The sequence below is a fragment of the Neopsephotus bourkii genome, unplaced genomic scaffold, assembly GCF_033783945.1.
Source record: "Neopsephotus bourkii isolate Nb327-2 ecotype Australia unplaced genomic scaffold, CSIRO-AGI_Nbou_v1 NB_1863, whole genome shotgun sequence".
NCBI lineage: Eukaryota > Metazoa > Chordata > Aves > Psittaciformes > Psittacidae > Neopsephotus > Neopsephotus bourkii.
Genome location: NW_026902336.1, coordinates 291,986 through 315,198, shown reverse-complemented (window position 1 = coordinate 315,198; position 23,213 = coordinate 291,986). Strand labels below are relative to the sequence as shown.

At 52.1% G+C, this 23,213-nt stretch overlaps 2 protein-coding genes across 5 annotated transcripts in view; one reads left to right on the top strand and one right to left on the bottom strand.

Annotated features, from left to right (window-relative positions):
* Positions 1 to 16,116, top strand: part of NECAB2 (N-terminal EF-hand calcium binding protein 2) — a 92,843-nt gene extending 76,727 nt beyond the window's left edge. The window contains exons 6-13 of one of the 3 annotated variants that reach the window (XM_061344092.1): positions 9,442 to 9,578; positions 13,485 to 13,603; positions 13,813 to 13,892; positions 14,643 to 14,699; positions 14,817 to 14,929; positions 15,220 to 15,297; positions 15,665 to 15,756; positions 15,896 to 16,116. In XM_061344092.1, coding sequence (XP_061200076.1) covers positions 9,442 to 9,578; positions 13,485 to 13,603; positions 13,813 to 13,892; positions 14,643 to 14,699; positions 14,817 to 14,929; positions 15,220 to 15,297; positions 15,665 to 15,756; positions 15,896 to 15,924 — 705 coding nt within the window. In that variant the 3' untranslated portion in view covers positions 15,925 to 16,116. The remainder of the gene's footprint in view (positions 1 to 9,441; positions 9,579 to 13,484; positions 13,604 to 13,812; positions 13,893 to 14,642; positions 14,700 to 14,816; positions 14,930 to 15,219; positions 15,298 to 15,664; positions 15,757 to 15,895) is intronic. The other 2 variants (XM_061344093.1, XM_061344091.1) reach the window with 2 other exon arrangements.
* A 424-nt stretch (positions 16,117 to 16,540) lies between these two features.
* SLC38A8 (solute carrier family 38 member 8) lies at positions 16,541 to 21,869 on the bottom strand. 2 transcript variants are annotated; one of them, XM_061344087.1, is made up of 10 exons: positions 21,197 to 21,869; positions 20,239 to 20,437; positions 19,895 to 20,048; positions 19,616 to 19,720; positions 19,298 to 19,355; positions 18,952 to 19,066; positions 18,694 to 18,841; positions 18,413 to 18,612; positions 18,168 to 18,219; positions 16,541 to 16,781 (listed from the first exon to the last, which is right to left on the bottom strand). In XM_061344087.1, exons 1-10 carry the CDS (start codon positions 21,368 to 21,370, stop codon positions 16,685 to 16,687), a joined length of 1,302 nt encoding a protein of 433 aa, XP_061200071.1. In that variant the 5' UTR covers positions 21,371 to 21,869; the 3' UTR covers positions 16,541 to 16,684. The 2 variants fall into 2 exon arrangements, with proteins under 2 accessions (XP_061200071.1, XP_061200072.1); XM_061344088.1 differs by lacking the exons at positions 18,694 to 18,841; positions 18,952 to 19,066.
* Positions 21,870 to 23,213: the final 1,344 nt, after the last annotated feature.

The window sequence follows — 23,213 nt, the reverse complement described above, 5'->3', positions numbered from 1 at the left end:
TTACTTTTTGCAGTACTGGGCATGAAAACATTAGCAAGGCTGAACTTTTGTGGTGAGGCAAAATTTAAGATCAAGCTTCAAAAAATTACCAAAAATACTGTTTGAGGAATGCGCTCAAAGATGAAGCTCAGTTTTAAGGTCAAATCATTCCTTGCTGGAGATGCTCCTGTTGGGCACCAAATGGGTCCAAGAAGTGCTGGTGACTGTCCTTAGCATAAGCCCTCTCTCAGCATGGAAAGCAAAACTGCCCAAAACTGGAGGTGAAATTGCAACAGCCCTTATGCACATACTGGAATAAAACAGAGCTGATGTCTTTGGTGCTCATGAACACAGTGTGGGGAAAGGCTGCACTGTTCTGCTTCATCAAGAGCCAGGAATGGGGTGAGCAGGGCAGGGAAGGGGGTGCTGTCAAATTCAGGGGGATTTGGAGACCTGCAGGTTGCCCTGGGCCACTCTCTCCTTGATGTTCAGCATCATCTTCAGTCCTGGAAGGGAGTAAAAGGAGATGTGGAACAGTGTTTTACTCCTTATTTGCTTGCTGCCAGCTCCATTGCCAGTCCGTCACTTGCCAAAATCCTTTTTGTCTCATTTAATGGACCTGGAGTGGAAATATGACCAAGTAGGGACACATTACAGTCCCCTAAAAACCTTTTTATGTCAGGGTTCCAAATACCACATGTGTGTCTTATCGACAGGCACTGTACCCAAACCAGCTGCAAACACATTTTCCTGGGAAAACATTATATAGATGAGAGAATATGTAAATCACAAAGGGAAAAGTGAATGTATTGACCTTCAATACCAGCTGCTGATGCTCTAGCAGCACTAGGGAGCTCAGAAGCATATACATATGGGTGTGTAGGTCTGCGTACGTTATTTTTGTGAGTTAAATTGTTCCTGCTACAATTCACCCATCTTATCTCTGCCTTATATGTCATCACAGTGAACAGGAGATGCTGGGCTCAGTGGGAGCTGCAGACCTCCTCTCCCTGCTGCTGATGCCAGTGTTGCTGTGGGTCTCCTCCAGCTCTCAGCCACTAGCAGCACACTGCAAAGGGGTGCTTGTTTGTACAGCCACCAGTCTTGGATGCTAAAAATGACGGATGGCTTTTTTCTTGTTTTATAGAACAGTCCAGAACAGCAATATAGAATGCTCTCATTTGCATTCTTACCTGCCAAAATTAAGCTTGCCAAATATGATATTGCTCTTTTATGAATTATGACATGTCAAGATAAAATATTCAGTAGAATTAATTCTTAAAAGTTACCTTTTCCTCCCACCCTCCAGCTAATCCTTTATCTCATCCTTTTGTTTAATTTGAGCTTGTTTTCTCCTGTTCTGCTGAACAAAGTTATGTTCATATCAAGGTCTCTGAGGCTCCTGGAGAAGCAATTTGCTGTGTCAGGAGGTTGACAGCTTATCTCCTAGTACTTTGTACCTGGCTGGCTGCTGGAAGATCCTGCACATCTTGTCATCTTCCTACTTGGAAGCATTTGGCTGTTCTTTAGGGTCAGGATGTTTGCTAAAATGGCCAGTTTGCCTGTTCTAGGGGTCTCAGAGCATTGTCCATCCTCACCCTTGCAGCACAGAGATCTACCCCAATGGGGAGGAAGTTGTTTTAGGGACTATTAGCTGCTTTTTTCCCCTTTCTTGGATGGGTGATTTTATGATGAAGCACCAGATTTGAAACACTCCTACAATGCAGTTAAAGATGTATTCATGGTGAATGGTTTTGGATTAAAAAAGAAAGGAGTGGCATTGGGGTGGTGAATCGGTAAAGGATGAGTCATCTTCCATATCTTCTGAATGATACATTTCTGAACAATTTCAGTATCAAATCTATAGCAAAAAAATGATGTGGATTTTGTGAAAAGTTATGGAACTTTATAGTTCAATAATAATCTAACGGGAAACAAGGCATATTTAAATAAATGGTAAATGCTCCATCCCTGGCAGCGTGCAAGTCCAGGTTGGACAGAGCCTTGAGCGACATGGTCTATCTAGGGTGAGGCACAGGGGATGGAACTAGATGATCTTAAGGTCCTCTCCAACCCAAACCAGTCTGTGAATCTATGATTTGTTTAGCTTCTCAGAAAGTATTTCTGCAAGTCTTCTCTGAATTTAAAAAAATATTGCACTGCAAATTAAAGCAAAAAGTGCTACTCCAGTTCGGCAAGAATTGAATTTTTCCCAACTTCTCTATTCAGACTCCAGACCAGAAAGCCAATTCTCCATGCAATGCCATCCAGAGACACTTCCTTGCCAGCCCCACAGGGCTGTGTATGAAATCCAGCCAAGCTGCCAGACTGCCAGGAGCACAGCGGGGCTGCCAGGGAGATGAATCTTAGGGAGGTTTTTCTTGAAGCTCATTTTAGATAAAGATGTTTATTCACTGCTCATCTGCTTGCCTGTTGTTGCAAAATTCATGTCCTTCTTCTTGCTCTGAGGAGGAAGAGCATCTGAAGGGGGCCTATAGGGATGCTGGGGATGGACTCATAATTAGGGACTGCAGTGACAGGACAAGAGGTGATGGGTTAAAACTGAAACAAGGGAAGTTCAGGTTAGATATAAGGAAGAAGGTCTTTACGTGAGTGTGGTGAGGCACTGGAACAGGTCACCCAAAGAAGTGATAAATGCTCCATCCCTGGCAGTGTTCAAGGCCAGGTTGGATGGAGCCTTGGGTAACATGGTCTAGTATGATGTCCCTGCCCATAGCATGGGGCTGGAACTAGATGATCTTAAGGTCCTTTCCTTAAGATTCTATGATTCTTTGTAAAACCTGCTCATGCTGCCCAAGCTCCAGCTCCCATGGACCGCGTGTTTCTTCCTCCTTCCTCCCATTTTAAGGCCATTGCTCCTGGGATTAGATAAATAGTATGGTGAGATGAATAAATCCGCCAGACATCAGTGCTGTGGTCTTGCCAAATAGCCCTAGAGCAGCGTTGAAGGAGCCAACAAAAGGAAAGGCAGGGACCACGTCAACACATAACCAGCTGGCACAACCAGGCTGATTCTTCAGCAGCTTGACCCTCCCACATTGTTACATCTGCAGGGTCTTTTGAGAAAAACCTGTTTGGAAAACAAAATCTGTACTTTCCTTGGAAAACTGAAATAAAATATGTATTAATTTACTGTCTTGTGGATACTAAATACAACTAATTAGGAACCTGTGTGAAGGAAAAGGCCAATTATAGCTAGGGGTTCAGAAGTAGGGTGCTTGCATCATTTTCCAGTCTGTTCTTTGTCTGCTAAATAAGTGGACAGGATGCAAAAGTGACACATGCCTCATCCATAGGTGACTTCAGGGGTTGTGCTCTATAGTGCATGCATGAGCCAGCAGTTACCTGTCCTTCACATCCATGTGGCAGCAAGAAGAAATAATGGGATAATATTGCAGCAAGGAGATTTTCTAATAAAGAGAAGGGGAAATAATAAGTAATAAGTTGCTTGGGAAGGGTCCATGGCAGAAGAAATTCAGGACCAGACAAGGCAAACATGATCTGAGAATGGTCAAATACCAAGTTTTATAAAAGGATGATTTTATAGCAAAAGACTTCTAAACCCCATGTGATGCCATTGATAAGTTTTTTTTATCTGAACAGGTGTCTCATTTGGTTTTTTAGAGCCATTTCGGGAAGGCTGAGGGTCTTTCATATGTTAATGCTTTCATTTATCAACTGTTTAAGTGTCTCTTCTCCTCAGGTTTCTTCTACTGATTATGTGCCAGGCAATCAGTTTTGGGTCTCTGCTTTTGAAAGGATTTAGAGTTAGGAGGAGAGGGAAAGGAGCAAGAGGTGGGTCTGAGTTTTATTCTAATTATAAGAAAATATCTCTTGGAAGGAAACAGCAATTATGAGCAATGCATATAAATCAGCCACTCGGAGGTGACAGTGCAACACATGCCTGGTTTTTAAAGGGGGGAGTAGGTGGAAGACAAGCTCTCTATCATCCTGGATGAGGTTTGACAGGGGCGTTTCACAGCATGACAATGGTTTGTTGTTTTTTAAACTGGAGGAAAAGTGTGGGTGAAACAGTACTGGCTTTGGTTTCTGCTTGAAAAGCCTCCTGGGTTTGGTGCCACCACTGTGGGCATGCTTTGGCCGTGGCTGGAGTTAATAAAAATTGAGGAAGCCATCTATGTCCCCGGGCTTGCTAAATGTCAGCCAGTTTGGCTAATCTAACTGAAAATCAGTGCTGGAAAGTCTAATTGGGCAGGCTGTAATGCATCAAGGCAAAGGGAAGGTGTGGGATTGTCACGGAGGTAATGTCAGGGAATCACAGAATCATAGAATAGTCAGGGTTGGAAAGGACCTTAACATCATCTAGTTCCAACCCCCCTCCTCTGTTGTGCATGGGTGGCACAGACTCATTTATATTTTACATCCTGTAGCCCTAACGAAGTAAATAGTGACCTTTAAAAATGCTGACAAAGAAGCTTTGAGATGGTCAACAACATGGAAAATCTTTTTCAGTCATTTGTTACCCACAGGAACACTGGCCATGAGTGCCCAGTTTTAGGCATTAGTTTGCAATGACTGCTAAGGGATGCTTGACACTGGTGTTGGCAAGTCCAAGCAGTCAACGGCCTCAAAATGCTAGCAGTATTTTGCAGAAGTACCACATCCCAAGGGTGTTTTATTTAATTTGTGCCAGAATTCAGGCAGATTTGGGGCAGGTGCATTGGAAATGGAAAGCTGGAAGAGCTGTGGTGGGGCTGTGAACAGCCTGTGCCACAATGTGTACTCCCACTGTCTGTGGAAAGGTGTATGAGAGGCACATAAAAAGCCTGTGATGTGAGGGAGGGAGTGGGATTTGGGGCCTGCACCTCAGTCAACTAACCAGAGGACCCAGCACTGGGCAATATTTTTCACAATTACCTGTGGCTAAAACAAGTTGTGTTTTTCCCACTCTTTCCTTCTCTCATTTTTCAATGTCTCTGGCTCATGCCCGGTTTGTCAAACAGTGATGTTTCCCAAGGCTGTCCTGGGAACTATCCCCTGAAGACATCTCAAGGCCACCCTTTCAAGCTGGCTTTTACATTTGCTTCTCACTGCAGATGCACAGAGCCACCCATTTGCAACAGAAGACATCAAGGCCAGGTGGCTGGGCAAAGTCTTTCTAGCCTTGAACTAATGGACTAGCTGAATGGAAAAGAGCAGGTTTGGAGATGTGCTCCTCACAAGCTTCTGGCACAAAGCAGCTTCACTGAGCAGCAATTATTATATTGTCTCCATAAGTATTTTAACTTCTCAAGCAAAACAAGGAAGAAATGACTCTTCAGGGTGGAATTAGTAAGACCAAACCTCATTAAATCTCCCTAGGACAGATAGACAAATGTTTAAATAAGACAATGGGAAGGATTCCTTTGGAGCTAGTCTTCTTAATGAGTTGATTTTCACTACAGCAAGAGGAGAGCCTGAGGGGTTGCTGAAAACCCTTTTGAGCACACACATTTCAGATGCAGCTATTGTACTTACTGGCCTGCCAAAACCCATCAGATCTCCACAGACACCCCAATACTCCTCTGCACTAGCCGGCATAGCCTTGTACCCAACATACATCCATCCAATGAATCCCAATGTAGGGAGTTAAGTTGATTTAAATGAACATGGGAATCACCTTCATGATTTTTTTCCTAAAGCTGAACCAACTTACTAGGCAGTTAGGCAATAAAATCCCAACATTCAACTATGTATTTAACTCTCGCAGCTATCCTCCAGAGCCAGTCCATATGATGAGGCAGTACTCAGCATCACCTGCATCTTCATGAATAGGATTTTTCAAAAGAGGCAAGCACCCATGCTGGGGAGAACAATCTGTTCACACAAGGTATGGGAGGGATTGAGCAGGAAATTGTTTGGTGGCATTTGCAGGAGACAGGCTGTAGGGTCTTAGAGAGCAGCAGAAAAGTGGAGGTACATAGCAGCACGTTACTGCATTTCTTTATGTGTGGATTAAAATGGAAAAAAAGGTGGTACACTCTTCACACCTCTGGATAGGAAGCTGAGTGGGATAAACAGCATGGGATAAAATCAGTTGATGGGATTGGAGCATCCATGGGGATGTGGTATGTGATCTTGGTGACTCTCAGAGGATGACAATGCAGTGGTGTTTTGGATCCTGCTGGAAAGGGGCATTAAAGGGGAATTACTTAGAGCAGCAGTGGGAGATGTGGGTGCAGCCCCCAGCTCTGGCCAGCCCCACACTTGCATCCAGCCCCCATGCTTGGCTGGACGAATCATGTTCCAGAAAACCTTCAGTCTTTATTAAAGGACTAATCCAATCAGGAGCGCACACAGCTTCACGTTTAGCAGCAGCAGCTCCCAGAGACATGCAGGTCTATACTAAACCCATGAGGAAGGACATAGTCCTGAGTCTGTGAGCAGCCATCCTCCTCTGCGGCAGCAATCAGAGCAGTGTTGGGTGTGAGAGTTAATCTGTAATTATACCAGAGCTTGCTTAAGCACCTGGCTGATATATTTATGCCTTCATCGGGGGCAGACTGGTAGCTGAAGGCAGGCTCTTGCAAGAGGGGGAGCAGCTGTGGAAGCACAGGAACCCCAGAAGAAATTGTTACCAATCCCAAATACAGTATGTCTTTGCCAAAGAGATATTGATTTAATATATCCTCCTTAGGCAGAGTGTAAATAGTGGAAATGTATTTAATGATAAGACAATTGCCTGGGTGAACGGACAGATTTGGCCTGGTGTGGGGCAATTTCCAAGGGTACTGGCTAAGGAAGATGAGGAATGTGGTACCCTGACAGTGAATTTTATACACTGCCTATACAGACTTGCTTAGACGTGATATGTATGAGTATATATATAATATGGCCCTTAGAAAGAATACACACATCTATGTATATAGTGTATACTGCATATTCTGAACAAATTGTATTTTCTAGGCAGAGCAGAGATAGCTCAACTATCCAAGAATACTTGTGACTGCATCCCCATTTTTTTCCCAATCCAAATTCTCATCAAATGTTTTCATATCATTCCCTTGGCTCTGTTGCTGTTTATGCTGGTGCCCATGCCTCCCATAGAAGGGCCCTGATGCTATTCTCCTCCAGCTGCCACACCCATGGTCCCAAACTGCCTGTTCATCACTGTGCCTGCCTACACGGGGTGAGAAAAAACTAGGCAGGACCTGTCAGGAGATGTCTGAACTTGGCATGGTGGCAAGAGCATCCTGGTCTAAAAAGCCCAGCAGCGACTGCATAGCTGGCAAGGAAGAGCAGCCAGCCTCCAGAGGTCTTCTTCTGATGCATCTCCCCATATCCTGCACTGATGTCAGCTTTCCTCACTCTGACTCGGCTGTAAGATAATGGTACTGCTGATGTAGTGCACTATGCTGTGCTGGGGCTGCGAAGGGGAGCATGGTCCTGCTTGGAGAAAGGCTCAAAAAGTGGCAGGGTCTCATGTGTGCTGCTGATGAGCATCCCAGTGCTTGGTCCTTATGCAGGTCTACTACAGCCCATGAAGTGCCTTGAGCCAGTCCTCTCCCTGTCTGACCAGTGCCCTGGGATGGGCTGTGCTGGTGAAAAAGCAATGCAGAGCATCAATCCCTGCCCTCCTTATGTCTTCCTCCCTGCCACACAACAGTGCTAGAGCAAGCAGCTGCAGGAGATCATGAATACAGCACACTGCATGGAGTTTGGTTCAGCATCACTGTCTGGTGATACTCACCACATCATGTGTGTCCCCCGGAAACACCGTGGCTGTGAAGGGGAAGCAGCAAGGTTTTGTGTTAGAGACAAGTCATTAACTGCTGCACTAGTTTGATGCTCAAGAATCCACCAAGAAATTCATGCTCCTTTACCAAATTAGGGGTGAGAAATCAGCTCTGTGTCCAGTTTCCCCAGAAGTGTTTTCCTTCATCTCATTTTTCTTTTGTGATTTAATACAGGAGATAAAGGTCCTCCGGATTCTTGCAGAGCTGCTCTGGTTGCCATGGAAATAACCTTCATTGATCGCTTCACCATAATTCAGGAATAATTTGCTCTGAGAAGCTTGGGTTATTCATGTGTTGCTGCATGTCAGATAACTGGTGGTGCTGGGACTGCTCTGGTCTCACCCCTGGGTCTGGTGATTGCCAGTGTCATGAAGGGAGCAGAGAGCATACAACCTCATGTCATGTCACAGAATCACAGAATCACAGGACGGTTTTGGTCCAAATAGATGTAGGTCCTGGAGAAGTCCTGTGCCAGAAGACCTACACAGGGTCAGACTACACAGCAGGGGTTTGTCTGGGCCACAGGCACTGATGGGTTGGGAAAAGTCTGGGAAAAAAAGTGATATTAGTGAGTTTGGGGTTAGAGGAGCCTTTCCTTTTTGTCACCACAAGTTTATTTAGCTCTGATGCCAAATGATTACCTTCAGCCAGACCTGGTGTGGCCAGTGGCTTGATCTTGGTCTGGTTGGGCTGAGGTCAGATGAGTTGGGCTGGTGTTGGAATGGTGTTGGGCCACTGTTGGACTGGTTGTGCCAGCATTGGTCCAGTTGTGCCACTCTCCTGTCTCAGCTGGTTGGCTGGCAGGAGGTGGAGGAGCAGGACCATGCCATGGACAGGGCACAGCAAGGCTGTGCTGGGGAAGGGACCCTGGGTGCTTTAAGCAAATCAGCTGTGCTGTTAACACATTTTATTAAGTTTTTTCTATCTTGAGAGGGTTTGGATTACCCCAGAAGCTGCTGTTGCTCAAACAGCTTGTCATCTTTCACCAGAGCTCCCCAGGAGCAGCATGTTTCCTAGTGAAGGCATTCCAACTACATCCTGACTTTGGCCCGAGACGGACAGAACTTTCCTTTTCTCCCTCTTCAGAAAAAACCCTAATGTCAAAATATGCTGAGGCTCTCGTGTCACAGCTGGTGGGCCCTGCCAGAGCTTTCTGCCACGGGCTTGAAGGCATCTTCATCTAGCAGCTGCAATGTTAATGATCCCAAAGCCACTTTCACTTTAGCACTGGGTCAGCCATACTGCTGTGGATTAAGGCACTAAATAGCATGCTGAAGCTCTCAGAGCAGGGATCTAAAGCACAGGAGGGTCACTTTTCATACCTGTACCTGCTGTGTCTTGTCCTGCAAGGCAACGGTGTATTTAAGATCACGGTGAAGTGAGCAACTATAGGCTTTGGGTAATCGCCTTTTTGTTGCTCTGCTTATAGATATATCAGTTATGTGCCTTGCTTCCCACACTGCCTCTTGTCACAGCCTCTACAAGTGTGTCCCAGGGCTGATGGGTGATGGAGGGCTGTATACTGGGTGACCTATGGGTAATGGAAGATGCTTCCCATGGGGAGGGACAGTGCATGCTCATTCCTCCTGTGGCCCTTATGGTTGGGGACACAGCTCGTGCATGGGATGTTGAATGGATGCTGCACCACCAGTGGTGCTGGGTGTTCAGTGCTGGGTCTCACCATGCTCACTGTCTGCCTTGGCAGGTGTACGAGAGTGGCAGCAACGTGGATCAGTTTGTGACCCGCTTCCTGCTGAAGGAGACGGCGAACCAGACCCAGTCACTGCTGAGCTCTGTGGAGAGTGCCGTGGATGCCATTGATGAGCAAACCAATCCTGCCAGGTCTGCAGCATCTTCTGCCCTCCACTTCCAGAGTGATTCTGGTGCAGGAAGTGGAGGGAAAGGACGAGGATGATTTTGTGAGATGAGGGAAAATGCAGCAGGTGATGTGCAGGGAGCAGAAGGCAAACAGCTGCTTTTCCCTTTACTTCCCTGTTACGTGAAATGGGGATGGGGGAAGAGATTTTCTCAACCCCTCATGTTTGATTTGTCTATCAGTGCCCCCGGAAAGCCAAGACCCTTGCACCCAACCAGTGTCAGTGTCTTGTTATAGGGACCCTTCACTGAACAGTCCTGCTGAATGGGAGGGCAATTCAACTGATTTGTTCAGGGAAACATGCCAAGAGCATCAGGGGATCTTCCCACTTTATGTTATCCACTGTCAGCAACTGCTGGCACCCACAAAGTACTAACACTAGCACTTTATGGAATAACATTCTTTATTAATATAAAATCACGACAAATTAAGGTTTGTAATTGCTGGTAATAGGGATTGTCTGCAAAATCAACCACAAAACTGTCACAAAAACAAGTGACACACAACCGTACTATAATCACTAATAACAACTAGCGTGAGTTATTTAGCAAGAATTAGATAAAGTTCTTACCCAATAGGGATCCTTATGGGGTAGAAGACAGGTTCAGCCCATTGACTGATTCCAGAAATTAAGATGGAGTCTTCCCTATCTTCCCCCCCCCATTCACTTCTATACATTTCTTTACTCTCAGGTGGAGCTCGAGTGGCTCGCAGTTCTTCTGTTATTGATGGCATAAAATTCTTTCACTTCTCATTTAAAGATACAGATGATAAAAACTTCAAAGCATGTGATCAGTGAGGGGTGGTCATACCTTGGATGTGGGTAACTTTGGGATGGAGGTGTGTGTTAGTATTATAATAAGATTATAATTAGTAAGGTTCACCTAAGGGAAGTGGTTCCTCCGCAGCTGCTGGCTCAGCAACAGACATCGTCTCTTGTATTTCCCATCTGACAGCTGTTATGTGGCTTATCAGCTGCATAGTGCCGAGTTCGCAGTCCCCAGTCTGCAGGGGGTACCCGCAGAGCCTGGCCGTGGTGTCCCCACTCTCCTCCACCCTCCATTGCTCCTCTGTGGTAGCAGGTTGTGTTGCCTAGGGAACCATTGTGGAATAGATTCCACACACATCAACCATCCTGAAAGTGGCAACTTTCCGGCTGGTTCAAGTGGTATTTTACCATAAAAATGTTTCTATAATACTGCAACTTCTGTTCGTTTTCCCCTGTACCAACAGTGATTTTGGCACACTCTCTTCCCAGCTTCCTGAGAGCTCTCGGGGCTTTCCTCAGCCACTGTGCCCTGCCCTGACCCTTACTCTCCTGCAGCCCTAAAGGTCCCTCTTGACCTTTTCACCCACAAGCAGCGCAGGGACAGATGCAAACAAATGGCAGCACCCTGGGGCTGCGCAGCTCTGGGTGCATGGGGCTGCTGCTCTGAGCAAATCGACTGGTCCCATTCAGGGCAAAACGTGGGCACCAGCAGCAGGGTGACTGTGTCTGGGGTGTGCTGTGGACAGCTCATGCGGTGGCTTCCCATGGCAGAGATGCTGTGCCTCCTGCTGGGCACCCGGGAGGTGAAATCCACAGAGGCAAAAGGTGCTTGTGTGCTGGGGACAGGTACCATGCCCTTGGGTCCCATGTCAGGGGGCCATCCCCATCCCAGCAGCCTGTCATGTGCTACCAAGATTGGAGAAGGCAGAGCAGACAGTTCAAGCTTTCTCAAGTGCTGCCAGAGCTAAAATATAAGGGGTACCTGGCAGCATAGCCCAGATGGTCACTTGGTGTCTCTGTGTCACTCACTTCCTTGTCACCGGCTGTAACCGGACAAGTTGCCATGGAAACCATTCATCGTATGCTGATCAAGTGAATCCTGCTTCTATTGTCCTTGCAAACCAGAAGGCCACGGGATACTCAGGGGAATGCCTTGGCTTCCCCAAACCACCTGGAAATCCCAGCTCCCCACTGGGACACTACAGGGGCTGATGTGCCCAGATACTTCACAGCAGCCAGGTCTTGGTGGTTTGGGTTTTAACATCAGCAGCAGTTGCACCCTGGACAGGCAGCACTGGTCTGCTCTCACTGGAGCTGTTGCTGCCTGGGGACAGCAGTGAGACCCTGGGCAGCTCTGGTGACATCTCATCAGCTTTCTTAGGAGGGATACTCTGGTTTTCATCCCATATATCACTTTCTTCTTCCTGTTTTGGAAAGAGACAGTATTGAACTTTGTACAAAAAAAAAGTAAAAGGGAAACAATGAGGAGAAAACAAACCCAATGTAAGACACAGCAATTAGAACCCATGAAAGACTTTGCTGGTTGTTATTTGCTGATGTGTGGTCCCAGTTCATAATGAGTAGTATTGTACTTGTTTTGTCATGGTGGTAATAGCAAAAAAACCACTAACAAACCCACAAAATATGATCTCATGTATCCACATGAAGACAAAGAGGCGGCCTAAAAAGCATCAAAATAAAGGGCTGTAAAATGAAGTGCAAAGGCAGATGTCCAAGCCTGAGACACTTCATTAAATTGTGATTAAAAAGAAATCTCTGTCTGTTATCACCTAATTTCCTGCCTTTTGACAGGGGATTATTTAGCACAGGCAGGGGGATTATCGCACAGTCTGTAGTGACAAGGATGTTCCTGCCCTCTTTATCACTATGCTTGCTTCCCTATCTTGGGAACGTTCTTCAGGGCCATATCTGCTCGTCATGTTCCCATGTGCATGGTCAAGTCTCCATCAGCTGATCTGCAGGGACAACAGCAGCCCAGACCTTGCACCAAAGGAGCCATCTGAAATTGCTCAGGGTAGACAGGGAAGGTAGAGAGGACACCCAGCTGCTGCACTCCAGAGGAAGCTGGGTGCCTGGGGAGGGACAGGAGGGCAGGACAGTGCTGGCCAGTGTTATGCGTATTGGCTCCTGGCATTCAGCATGTTGTTTCCATTGTGAACTGCGTGAATGGTAAGAAATGCCAAGAGGAGTCAGGCTCCCAGGCACCTCCATCAACAGACAGGCAGCACAGAGCTGCTCTTGCTAGAGGGAAACACTGAAAACCCTTTGAGAAGCTCAGCCTCTGCAGCTCAGGCTTCCCATCAGTGGAGGAGGAAGGAAAGAGAGGGTCATCCTACCTGAAGCCCACTCCCATCTTGCCACACAGGGATGGCAGCCACAAACCCTTGCTGGGATGGCAGGTCTTAGCATCCTCTCCAGTTTGCAAATGAATGAGGGCCTGGGGGGACCACTGGGTGGTCACTGATGCCTCAGGGGTATGTGGATGCACGAGCACCTGCGTGTATATATACACACACATACATGCTTTTCTCCAAGAGGTGATGCAGGATGACCCAGGCTGAATGGGCTTTGTAGCCCCAGAAGCAGCAAGCTGGAGGAGCCGCTACAGTGAATATGTCTCCATTGTCGAGGACAAATAGAGCCTGCCGGTGGGGTGCATGCCTAGCAGCCATGACACCCACTTTTCCCATGTGTTAGTAGCCAAAGCTACCCGACTGCAAAACCAGCCCCACTAAGGTGCAGCCAGCTGCCTGGGCACAGCTACAGGTGCCCCACTGGTGTGGTGTCTGTCTAGAGGAGTAAATATCCCTGCAGGCTGCAAGAGATGGGCAGTCCAAGTGTTTCCTAAGCAGAAAAGTAATGGCTGCTGGGAGCAACCTGCTGATGCTGCTTTTAATGCTGAAGGATGGCACTGAAGGGAAGCCTGTGCTGTGTGAACACTGCTGCTCTCCAAGGGGTCTGGAGCTGGTGGCAGAGGTGCCAAAGAGGACGCTCCAATATTAGCTCCTCGGGACTGGCTTACACTCAACTGTATGTGCCCAGCTCTGCCCTCCGTGATGGCCTGTGTGCTCTCTGGTTGCAGGCACTACCCCAGCAAGACAGGCCATGGTCTGATGGAGACCTGGTATGACAGCCCTGTGCCCAGCTACTCTCCCACCAGCTGGATGGTCCCCAGGGAGCAGGGGAAGACCTTCCAGAGTGGTAAGTGACGGCTGCTTCCAGCTGCACTCACAGCCTGAGGTGACTCAGGGTGCTCAGGGAAGGAGCTGCGGTCCCAGCAGCATCGTGGAGGTGATGCTGGACTTCCCTGGAGGGCAGCAGGGCTCTCAGGGTGCCCAGGGGTGCCTCTCTGGGAGGCAGAGAGGAGACGGAGGCAGGCCTCTCCATCACTTCCTCCTGGCTCCACGCAGGTTCCCCTGACACCAAGGCGGAGGGGCTGGAGGGGCAGATCAACAGGCTGGCTGAGCTGATTGGCAAGCTGGAGGACAAGGTAAGGGCCAGCGTTTCCACACATGGGGCTGTCCCTGAGGCCCACAGCTTCCTGTCCTGGTTGGCACTGAGATGACCAAGAAGTGGTGGTGGTGGGAGCATGAGTGCATGGTGGTGGGAGCTGGGTGGGTGATGGTGGGGTTGGAGGATACTACGTCTGATAAGCTGATGTCAGCTATTGTAATGTGGAATGATTAACTGTGAGTTTATTTAAAAAAGAAAAAAACATAAGGAAAAGGGGAATGTCTCTTGCAGAGGCAGCCTTACTCCATCTAGGGACCGAAAGAGAAAATGTTAGTACAAGAGATGTTTCCAAAATCCTCCTGGTTTGTACTTTCAGGACGTAAGGAGGCAGCGAAAAGGTGGTGCTGTACATGGGGGCAGAGAGGTGCTGTGAAGGGTGAAGGCAGAAAAGTGTCAGGCATGGTTGCCCAAGGAAAGAGTGTCTGAAGGGCTGGGAAAGCACAAGTGAGCACTGAGGAGGGGTGGTTCCCCTACCCAAGGGACAATCAGGGGCTGAAAGGTGACGGCTGTCTTGGGGCTAGTGTGAGGGCATGGTGGTGAGGATGTTGGCTGCTTGGGGAGCCTCTGCAGAGGGTCCTGATGGAAGGGGCAAATGGGTCTCAGAGCCCTCCCTGCAGAGAAGGGGGCACAGCCCATCATGTCCCCAAGCACTGGGGTCAGAAACCCCTCAGCGTGGGAGGGACACACAACCTCAGCCCACCCTCCCACTGCTTTTCCCCTTCCCCAGACCCTCTGGTTTGACCTCCACCAGCGGCTGTCAGACAGTGAGAGCACGGCTTGCACGGTGAGAACACCCTGGGGTGCTGGGGCGTCCCTGCAGTGTGGCATTGCCCTCGGGTGGGGGGGGTGTCACCATGTTTTTTGGTCTCTGTCATGCTGCTGTGTTTTGGGGGCCCGGCAGTACCTCCTCCTGGTGCGAGATGAGATGACGGTGTCACACAAGCACCTGAGCGAGTTCTGCAGCTCTCTGAAGCAGTACCTGAAGAGCGTGGCCGGGGAGCGGGACTGCTTCCAGTGCGTACCACCAGCAGATGGGGGGCTTGAGGGTGGGCACAGGGGTGTCCAGCTGCCCTTGCAGCAAGGGGCACTCCACCAAGTGAAGGGCTGAGACAAAGCAGCCAGGATTTGGGGTGCAGTGATGCCCGGCCACCAAAACCCTTTTGTGTGGGGTGAGGTGTTGAATTGGGAGTTCCCCTTCACTTGGACTGCTGGGGCTGGGGTCACCCCTCGGGGGCTGCAGAGGCTGAGAGGGGAGGGGGGATGCCCCATGGTTTGGGGTTCACCCCTCTCCTCACTCCTGCCAGTGTCACCGCCGTGAAGCTGCCCGATGGGGTCACCTTCATCATCTATGAGTTCTGGGAGACTGAGGAGGATTGGAAGAGGTAGGGAAGGGGTAAAAAACCTTGGTTTGGGTGGGGTCCTTGGTTGTGGAGGGGTGTTGGATCTGCTGAGCCCCAAGCTCTGTCCACTGTTGCATGGCAGGGGTGAGGATATGTCTGTCTGTCCTAGGGCTGTCACTGTAAAGGGTATGAGGGGCTTGGGATGTCTCTGTGCATGTCCCACCTGGGGGTGCCTTTGGACACAGGGGGTGGGAGGGAGGTCTCACTGTCCTAAGCCATGGCAGGGTGCTTTGCCTGAGGATGAAGAGGCTGCTGTCACCCAGCCCCTGCCAGAGGTGATGGGGTGGAAGGGGGCTGGGACGGTGATTTGGTGGGACACTGTCACCCACTGTCTCCCACCCCGGTGCAGGCACCTGCAGAGTGCTGCCTGCAAGGGCTTCCAGCATGTCAAGGTGGACACTCTGAGCCAGCCTGAGGCCATCTCCAGTGTGGCTGTGCCAGGTAAGAGGGTGTCCACCCCCTGGGGTGGGCACAGGGACCCCGGAGCAGCTGGCACCACTCCCAGTGTGGGGAGCAGGGGTTGGGGGTCAGGGTGATGCAGAGCTGGACAGGGCTGACCCTCTGGTCCTGTCCCCTGCAGCTGCCTGGTGCATCTTGAGCCGAGAATGACCGCTGGTGCCTGCCCTGCTGTGGGGTGGCCGTGACCCCTGTGTGGGTCAGTGTGACCTGTCTGTAGTGAAGGAAACCCCTGTGTGTGTCCCCAGCACCCCATAGAGTCCCCTCCGCCCCAGCTACCCCATCACCTGGGTCACCTCTTTCTGGAGTGGGGTGGGCTGTGGGGGATTTCCCCTCACAGGGTTTGGGGGGGGGGGGGAGGGCTTCCCAGTGCACAGGTGGGCAGGGAGTGGCAGCTGGTGATGAGGAACAGGGAGTGGGAGCAGGAGGGTGAAGACCCCCTGGGAAGTAATTTGGGGTCCCTGCTAGTCCCTAGGGGAGTGGGCTGTGCCTGTAGGGATAGGGACCCACGATGAGTAGGGGGAGGTGGTCAGGGTGGTGGTGAAGGGGGTGTCCCTTAGTCCTGTGAGGTGTGGGTAGTCCCAAGGGGTTTCCTTCATGGTGGCAGTGGGTGCCTTGCAGATGTGGGGATCGATGCCCCCCTTCCTGGGGTCTGTACTTCTGTCTGTGTGTCTGTCTGTGCATGTGAGGAGCTCGCTGCTCATCCTGCCCCCAACCCACCTTGTGTGGGGGTCCCTTGGAGGGGTGTGTGGCACAGGGCCCTCACCAATTCCCTCTCCTGTCTTTATTAGCCTCTATATAATGGGGATGGTCATGCCAAATAAAACCGTGATGAGATCCAGCGGTGTAGCTGTGCCGAGGGTATGGTGGGGGTGTCATGCTGGGGGGCACGATGAGGCGGGTCCATGGCCCCTCAGCGCAGCAGCCCCAGCACGGCCAGGGCAGCGCTCTGCCCGCAGACGAAGGCACCACCGAGCACGGAGAGGACACCCCAGGTGATGAGAGCTGCCCTGCGGGAACATGAGCAGGGGCTGGAGGGACCAAACTGACCCCCAGTAACATGCAACCCGCTGAACCCTTGTGGAGCCTTCTGTGGGTCTCAGCCTCCTCTGCCACGCTCCTCTGCATCGCGGATGGCTGAAGACCCCAGCAGCTCCTCCGGCACATGCCCACTGCAAAGACACACAACACTTGGTCAGAAGCCTGACAGCACCACCATGAGACCATCCCCGGTTCTGCCTGCACCCGGTGGCCCTGCCGAAGGGGCCCAGGGCACATCTGCCCCCCCACCCAAGCTCAAGCACAGCCACATCCACACTATCTCCACATACCCCCCGTTCCATTGCCACATGTCCCCTACCCGGCTCCATCCCAGCCCTGCTACCTGTGGGTCTGCACTTCCCTGTCGCACTCTCCCCAGGCACACAGCCTCTGACAAACACCAAGCCCTTGGGAGGTAGCACTCACCCCAAACAGTGCTGCTCCTGCTCCATCGTGGGGTCATCAGCACTGTGCGCCTTCCCGAACTGCCCCAGGCAGGCTGGGACTGTCCCATCGCTGTCCCCATCTCCCTGGCTCATGCTGTCCCCCTCTCATGGTGATGGCACTCTCGAGGTCACACTCTGGTGGGTCTCCCTGATGGAACTCTCCAAGTCCTTGCTGCTCACCTCGGTGCCACTGCTCACTGCCTGCATTGGTCTCCCAGTGCTTTGGCATCCCTAGGGCACCCTCCCTCCTGCCCAGATAGCCATGCATCCCCCAGTGCACCATCCTGGCCAAGACCCCAAGGTCCTGGTGTGCTCTCACCAGCTGCTATGCGGGACAGGACCCCACACACATCACCTCCATCCTCACTCAGATTCTGCTACTCCCCCAGGAGCACAGACACACTTCGGCACACACCTACCCCAAAACTCACCAGAAACATACCAGGTCCCCCTGACATGGGCTTCTGCAGCCTTGGAGCACCATGGACTTCAGACCCCCACCCAAGTCCCCACTGTGTGCTTCCAGTGCCTTTAAACCTTGCTGCAAGGGGTCTGGTATTCAGACACATCCCTGATCCCTGTGCACATTTCTCATACTTAGGCACAACCTCATTCCTGGGCACACCCCTGATGCACAGACATACTCCCAATTTATGGGCACCTCCCCAGTACCTCGACTCAACCCTCGTACCCAGCCACATCCCCAGTGTTGGATAGCATCCCTCCATACCCACTCTTCAGCCCCACCACAGGCTCCTGCTGTCAGTGCCTACAGGTGCCCGAAACCCCCTCTTCATGAGACTCCTCCTGCCTTGGCCAGGGTGACCCCAGCAACCCTGCTGGAGCCATGGACCATGGGATGCTGTCCCCCTACCCTTCCCCACCGCTCCCAAGTGTGCAGACACTCACTTTTTGCGTGGCCCGAGGGTGCGGGTCCCAGTTATGCACACCAGGCACAGCCCTGCCACCAACACATAGGCTCAGCTCCACCACCTGGCACCCCTCACCCAGGCCCCGCAGCAGTGTCCCCATGCATGTGTCCCTGCACCCCAAAATGGGGCCAGGATCACCCATCACCACCACAGCACCCACCCTGCACCAACAATGCTTTTGGCACCAACACCCTTCCTCTGCCTCCCACTGCTCACTCTTGCCTGGGAAGATGAAGATGAAGAAGGCGCTGATACCCCCAATGAGCTCGATGACCTTGCCGATGTCTGGGACAAAGATGGCAATGGTGAGCGTGGTGGCCATCCAGGTGACTGTCAGTGCCACCCGGCTCCGCTGCTCCTGCGCCTCGGCCACTGCCATGGCTCCATGCTTGGGGGTCACCCACACATCCCGCACCACTGACCTGTGGGGGGACGGGGAGGCTGATAGCACCCAGTGGAGCTGCATTGGCCAGGGGACACCTGGCTGGCCACCACCCCTTCACCTGCCCAGCAGCACCACGATGGGGTAGATGGTAATGATGGAGACACCAAAGAGCAGGCGGGCAACAATGACAACCGGGTCGTTCCCTGGGTAGGACATTAGGACGTCAGGTGCCACAGCCTCCCCAAAGGTCAGGTAGCCATAGAGCCCTGTCAAAGGAGCAGTGAGTTGGGTGGTCATGAGGAGGACAGAGGAGCCGCAAGAAAGATGAGGACAAGTGGGAGAAGGTGGAGGTGAAGGGCTCTGGTGCTGGGGTTACCCGTGAGGGAGTAGATGAGCAAGCAGATGAGCATGGAGATCACAGAGACGGCGATCCAGTGTGAGAAGCTCTGATTGCGCATGCTGCTGTAGATGGCCACACAGGCCTCGTGGCACTGCAAAACAAGGAGGGGTGGTGCTGGGGCCCCATGCAGGGACAACCCCCACACCCAGTGCCTTCCCTCCCACCCATCCCCAGGGGCTTCTTGTCCTGCCCTGCAGTCACCCCTGGGTGCAGAATGGGTCCCCTTCCCTGCAACCCCACTGCAAGGAATAGTGTCCCTGTGGTCCAGGATGCTGCCAGCAATGCCCCAGAAGCAGGGGACAGTGGTGCCAGGGTGACCTACCTGGAAGCCAAAGCAGATGGTGGGAATGACGCTAAAAATGGAGGCCCAGGAGGATGCCCTGTGGCATGGAGGGGAAGAAGCGCAGAGCATGGCATAAGCTGTGAAGCCTGGATGCCATGGTAGGAACCTCTCACCCAGTAATTTTGGGAGGAGGGGATTGCTGGGGTGAAAGCTGGAGCTGGGGCTGCCACCCACTCACGAACCTGCCAGCACTGTACCCAGCTCATTCCTTCCTGTGCTATCACCCAGGACCACCCCTTGCCCATGCTAATGCCATAGAGACCAGAGTGGGAGGGATGTGGGGCTGACCCCCCCTACCTGGAGGGCTGGGAGGGCTCCGGTGAGGCCAGGCTCTCTGCCTGCAGGTGGTATTTCAGGATGATGACCAGGGTGAGGTAACAGGCAGCCAGCGTGCCCAGGATGCTGCAGGGGCATGGGAGGGCATCAGCACACAGACCCCTGGCAGCCAGGAGGAAGTCGGGGGGGGGGGGGAGGTGGCGGGGAGGGTCCCATGTGCTTGCAGAGACCTTGGAGGAGGTGGCCTGGGGTACAGTGTGCCATGGGGTGGCTACACCATAGGGGTAGCCCAGGTGGTACCTGGAGTACTTCTGGAAGCCAATCTCCTTGGGGACAGAGAGCGGGAAGATGACAAAGACACAGAGAGCTGAGAGGGTGAAGCGCTGGTCTGCATACCAGGGAGGTGACAGGGGGGCCCCACTCAGCGTCCCATTGGGGTACAGGGAGTCACACACTGTGGGGAGCAGCAAGGATGTCAGTTGTGCCCAAAAGGTGGCCCAAGGAGGTTTGGAGCACTATACCATGGCAGGGCCAGGGAGCTCCATGACCTCAGGCATTCAAAGAAAATGCTGGGGCTGCTCCCAGTCCACATGGGACCACCTTCCCCTCAATCCCCAGCAAGCTACAGAAGGGAAACAACTCACGTTTCTCCAGCTGGTCACCCACCACCCTGAGGAGGGCCACAGAAATCATGAAGAGGTTGAGGAGGAAGCAGACCTCGCAGAGCTTCCCCACTGCTGCCCCGCACACAGCCCGGACCACCCCCTGGTAGGTGGGTTGGGCACTGAGGGCTGCTGCGTAGCCCAGCACTGCCAGCCCACTCACCAGGAAGATCAGCGAGCCCTGTGGGGACAGGAGCCATCAAAAAGCATCACATCACTGCCAGACCCAGGGAGGACAAGCAGGGCCATGGCCAGCTATTAGGTGGCTATCTAGGTAACATGGGTCAGCAGACAGGTGGAAAACCAGCCCTAGGTGATGCTTTAGGTTTAGATTTGGTGGTTTAGGGCATGTAGGGTAGAATCACAGAATGGTTGGGATTGGAAAGGACCTTAAGATCACCTAGTTTCAAACCCCTGCCATGGGCAGGGATGCTTCACACTAGACCATGTTGCCCAAGCCTCTGTCCAACCTGGTCTTGCACAAACAGGTTCGAAGCATTTACCACTTCTTTGAGTAACCTGTTCCAGTGGTGACCCACCTTAAAGAACTTCTATCTAACCTAATTTCCACTGTTAAAGTTTAAACCCATTACCCCTTGTCCTATCACTACAGTCCCTAATGAAGAGTCCACCCCCAGCATCCCTATAGGCCCCCTTCAGATACTGGAAGGCTGCTATGAGGTCTCCACGCAGCCTTCTCTTCTCCAGGCTGAACAGCCCCAATTTTTCCAGCCTGTCAACTGATACCAGCCACGCAATTACACTGTAGGTCACGCTGACGCAAAGAGCACCTTTAAGGTGGCAGCTCCTACCCGGGCTGTTCCCCCGTCAGCCTGGCCTGGGCCGTGGACGCTGCCCCACAAGCGCAGTGGCGGCCTCCCCGAGGACGCCGCTGCCGCCAGCCCCTCGCTCAGGTCCCGGACCCCCACTCCCCCCTTACCAGCTCCACCAGGAGGGCCGGGACAGCTCCGCCAGCCCTGCCGAAGGCCCAGGGGAAGCTCAGCAGCCCCGCGCCCAGCGCCGACTTGAGCAGGATGCAGACGGCGCCGGCAGAGGAGAGTCCGGCGGGACCCGGCGGCGGCAGCAGGGGCCGAGCCTCGCCCGCCCGCTCCATCCCGGCGGGACTCTGCGCCGGGCGTGCAGCGGCAGCGCTGACCCCTGCGATGGGCCTCCGCGGACCCCCCTTACTGCGGGGAGCGGGGAGTGGGCAGGGGGAGGCGGGGCAGGAGCCGGCCTTGGGACCCCCCCCCTCCCAGTGCCCCCTTCTGATCCTGCCGCATCTCGGGGCAGGGCAGCGGCATCGCCCTGAAGACGGGTGGATGGACAGGGGGAGGACCGCGGTTCATGCACCTCCCCGGCTCGGGACCAGCGGTCGTATCCCGCTGCCTGTGGCCACCCCGAAGCCTCAAAGAGCTCGTTCAGACCAAGGAAAACCAGCAGCCCCAGAAGCTTCCAGCACGGGGCTCAGCGAGGGGGCTCCCCGTTCCAGCGGTATTCACCCCATCCACACAATTCCCACCACAGGGCATTTTGGAGTATCCCGGATCAGGGAGGGTGAGGAAAGGGAGCTGCAGTGAGTGCCCTGCAGACCATTTGACTGATGAATGCTTCACCAGTGAGTACAGGATGAGGCCAGCACCCCTCAGTGTCTCTGCAGAAGTTAAAAGCCCACTGGGGTGCTCCTGCACTCAGGAGACCTTAGTAAGGTGCCACATCTTCGGAGCATCCCATCCCCTGCTCCAAACAGGGAAGGGGGGTGCTAGGACAACAGGATGGGGTAACTGATGCCACAGGGGATGCCACACAGAAGGGTACACCCCCCAGGGATGATGGGCAGCTCTGTGCCGCTCTCAGTACATGCCACCACCGCAGGGCTCTGCACGCAGGCCCCCAGTGCTGGCCAACAGCCCCTAATGCATTTTTGATTTCCCAAATATGTGCCCTTCTGATCTTGGTAAGACGGATAAAGAGACTTTAATCAGCTGCTAGGAGGAATTATGGATGGCTAATTGTGCCTGCCACCTCCATTACATCTCTGCCACCTACGGGGCTTATAACCATTTAGCAGGGCCCTTCCAGGCCTTCATTAGCTGCACACCAAAGGCTTTGGAAATAATTGGCCTCTATGACTTAGAAATTGGCCACTGGGCTGTAAAATACCAGCCACTGGGAAAGGCTCTTAATTCGGACTGGTGCTTTGATAGAGCTTGACTCTGGTTTGAATGCTGCAGTGGAACTGTCATCTCTCATTAGTGCCCCTCCTCATTAGGACTAAAGCTTTCCAGGCTGCCTCTGATGGAAGTACCTCAAAATCAAAGGGATGCAGCCCACCTCCCACACCAGCACAGCAGCCCCAAGCAATTTCTCTGCTCAGTGGCTCTGAGCTCCCTTATTTTCTTCCCTCTTTCTCCCATTTATCTGGGTGCTCCAGCCACTGGGCCACAAGCCAGAACCTGAGGTTCTTGTTGGCTGGCAGCTTTACCCACTGCGTCCCTTCAGCAGGTGCCCTCCTCTCTTCTTTTTGATGGAAAAAGGTTGACAATCTATTTTCAACATTATTGTCTTTGAAGACAGTCAAAGGTACATGAATGCAAGTAGCTCGTTTTGAACAAATAAAAACATCAACTACAATTACGCCTTGCTACTTGCAAGGTCTGGCCCTAGAGATCTTACACCTTTACTGACAGCTCTTTTGTATCATTATGCCCTGCAGAGATGGCTGGTCCTGCAAGAGACCCTGATGCCATGGGTGAGATGGAGAAAATCCCCTCCCTGTCAGCACAGGTCCATGGTTGGAGAGAAAGGACTCACTCCAGGGGCTCACTCCAGTGCCATTAGGATGGCCCAAGCAGCCCAACATCAGGACCACCCCCTCAGCCCCAACGAGCTTCCAATAACAGCTCCAAAGCAAAAGTTTGGTGTCTTGTGTCTCGGCAACAGGATATTGCCTCCCTCAG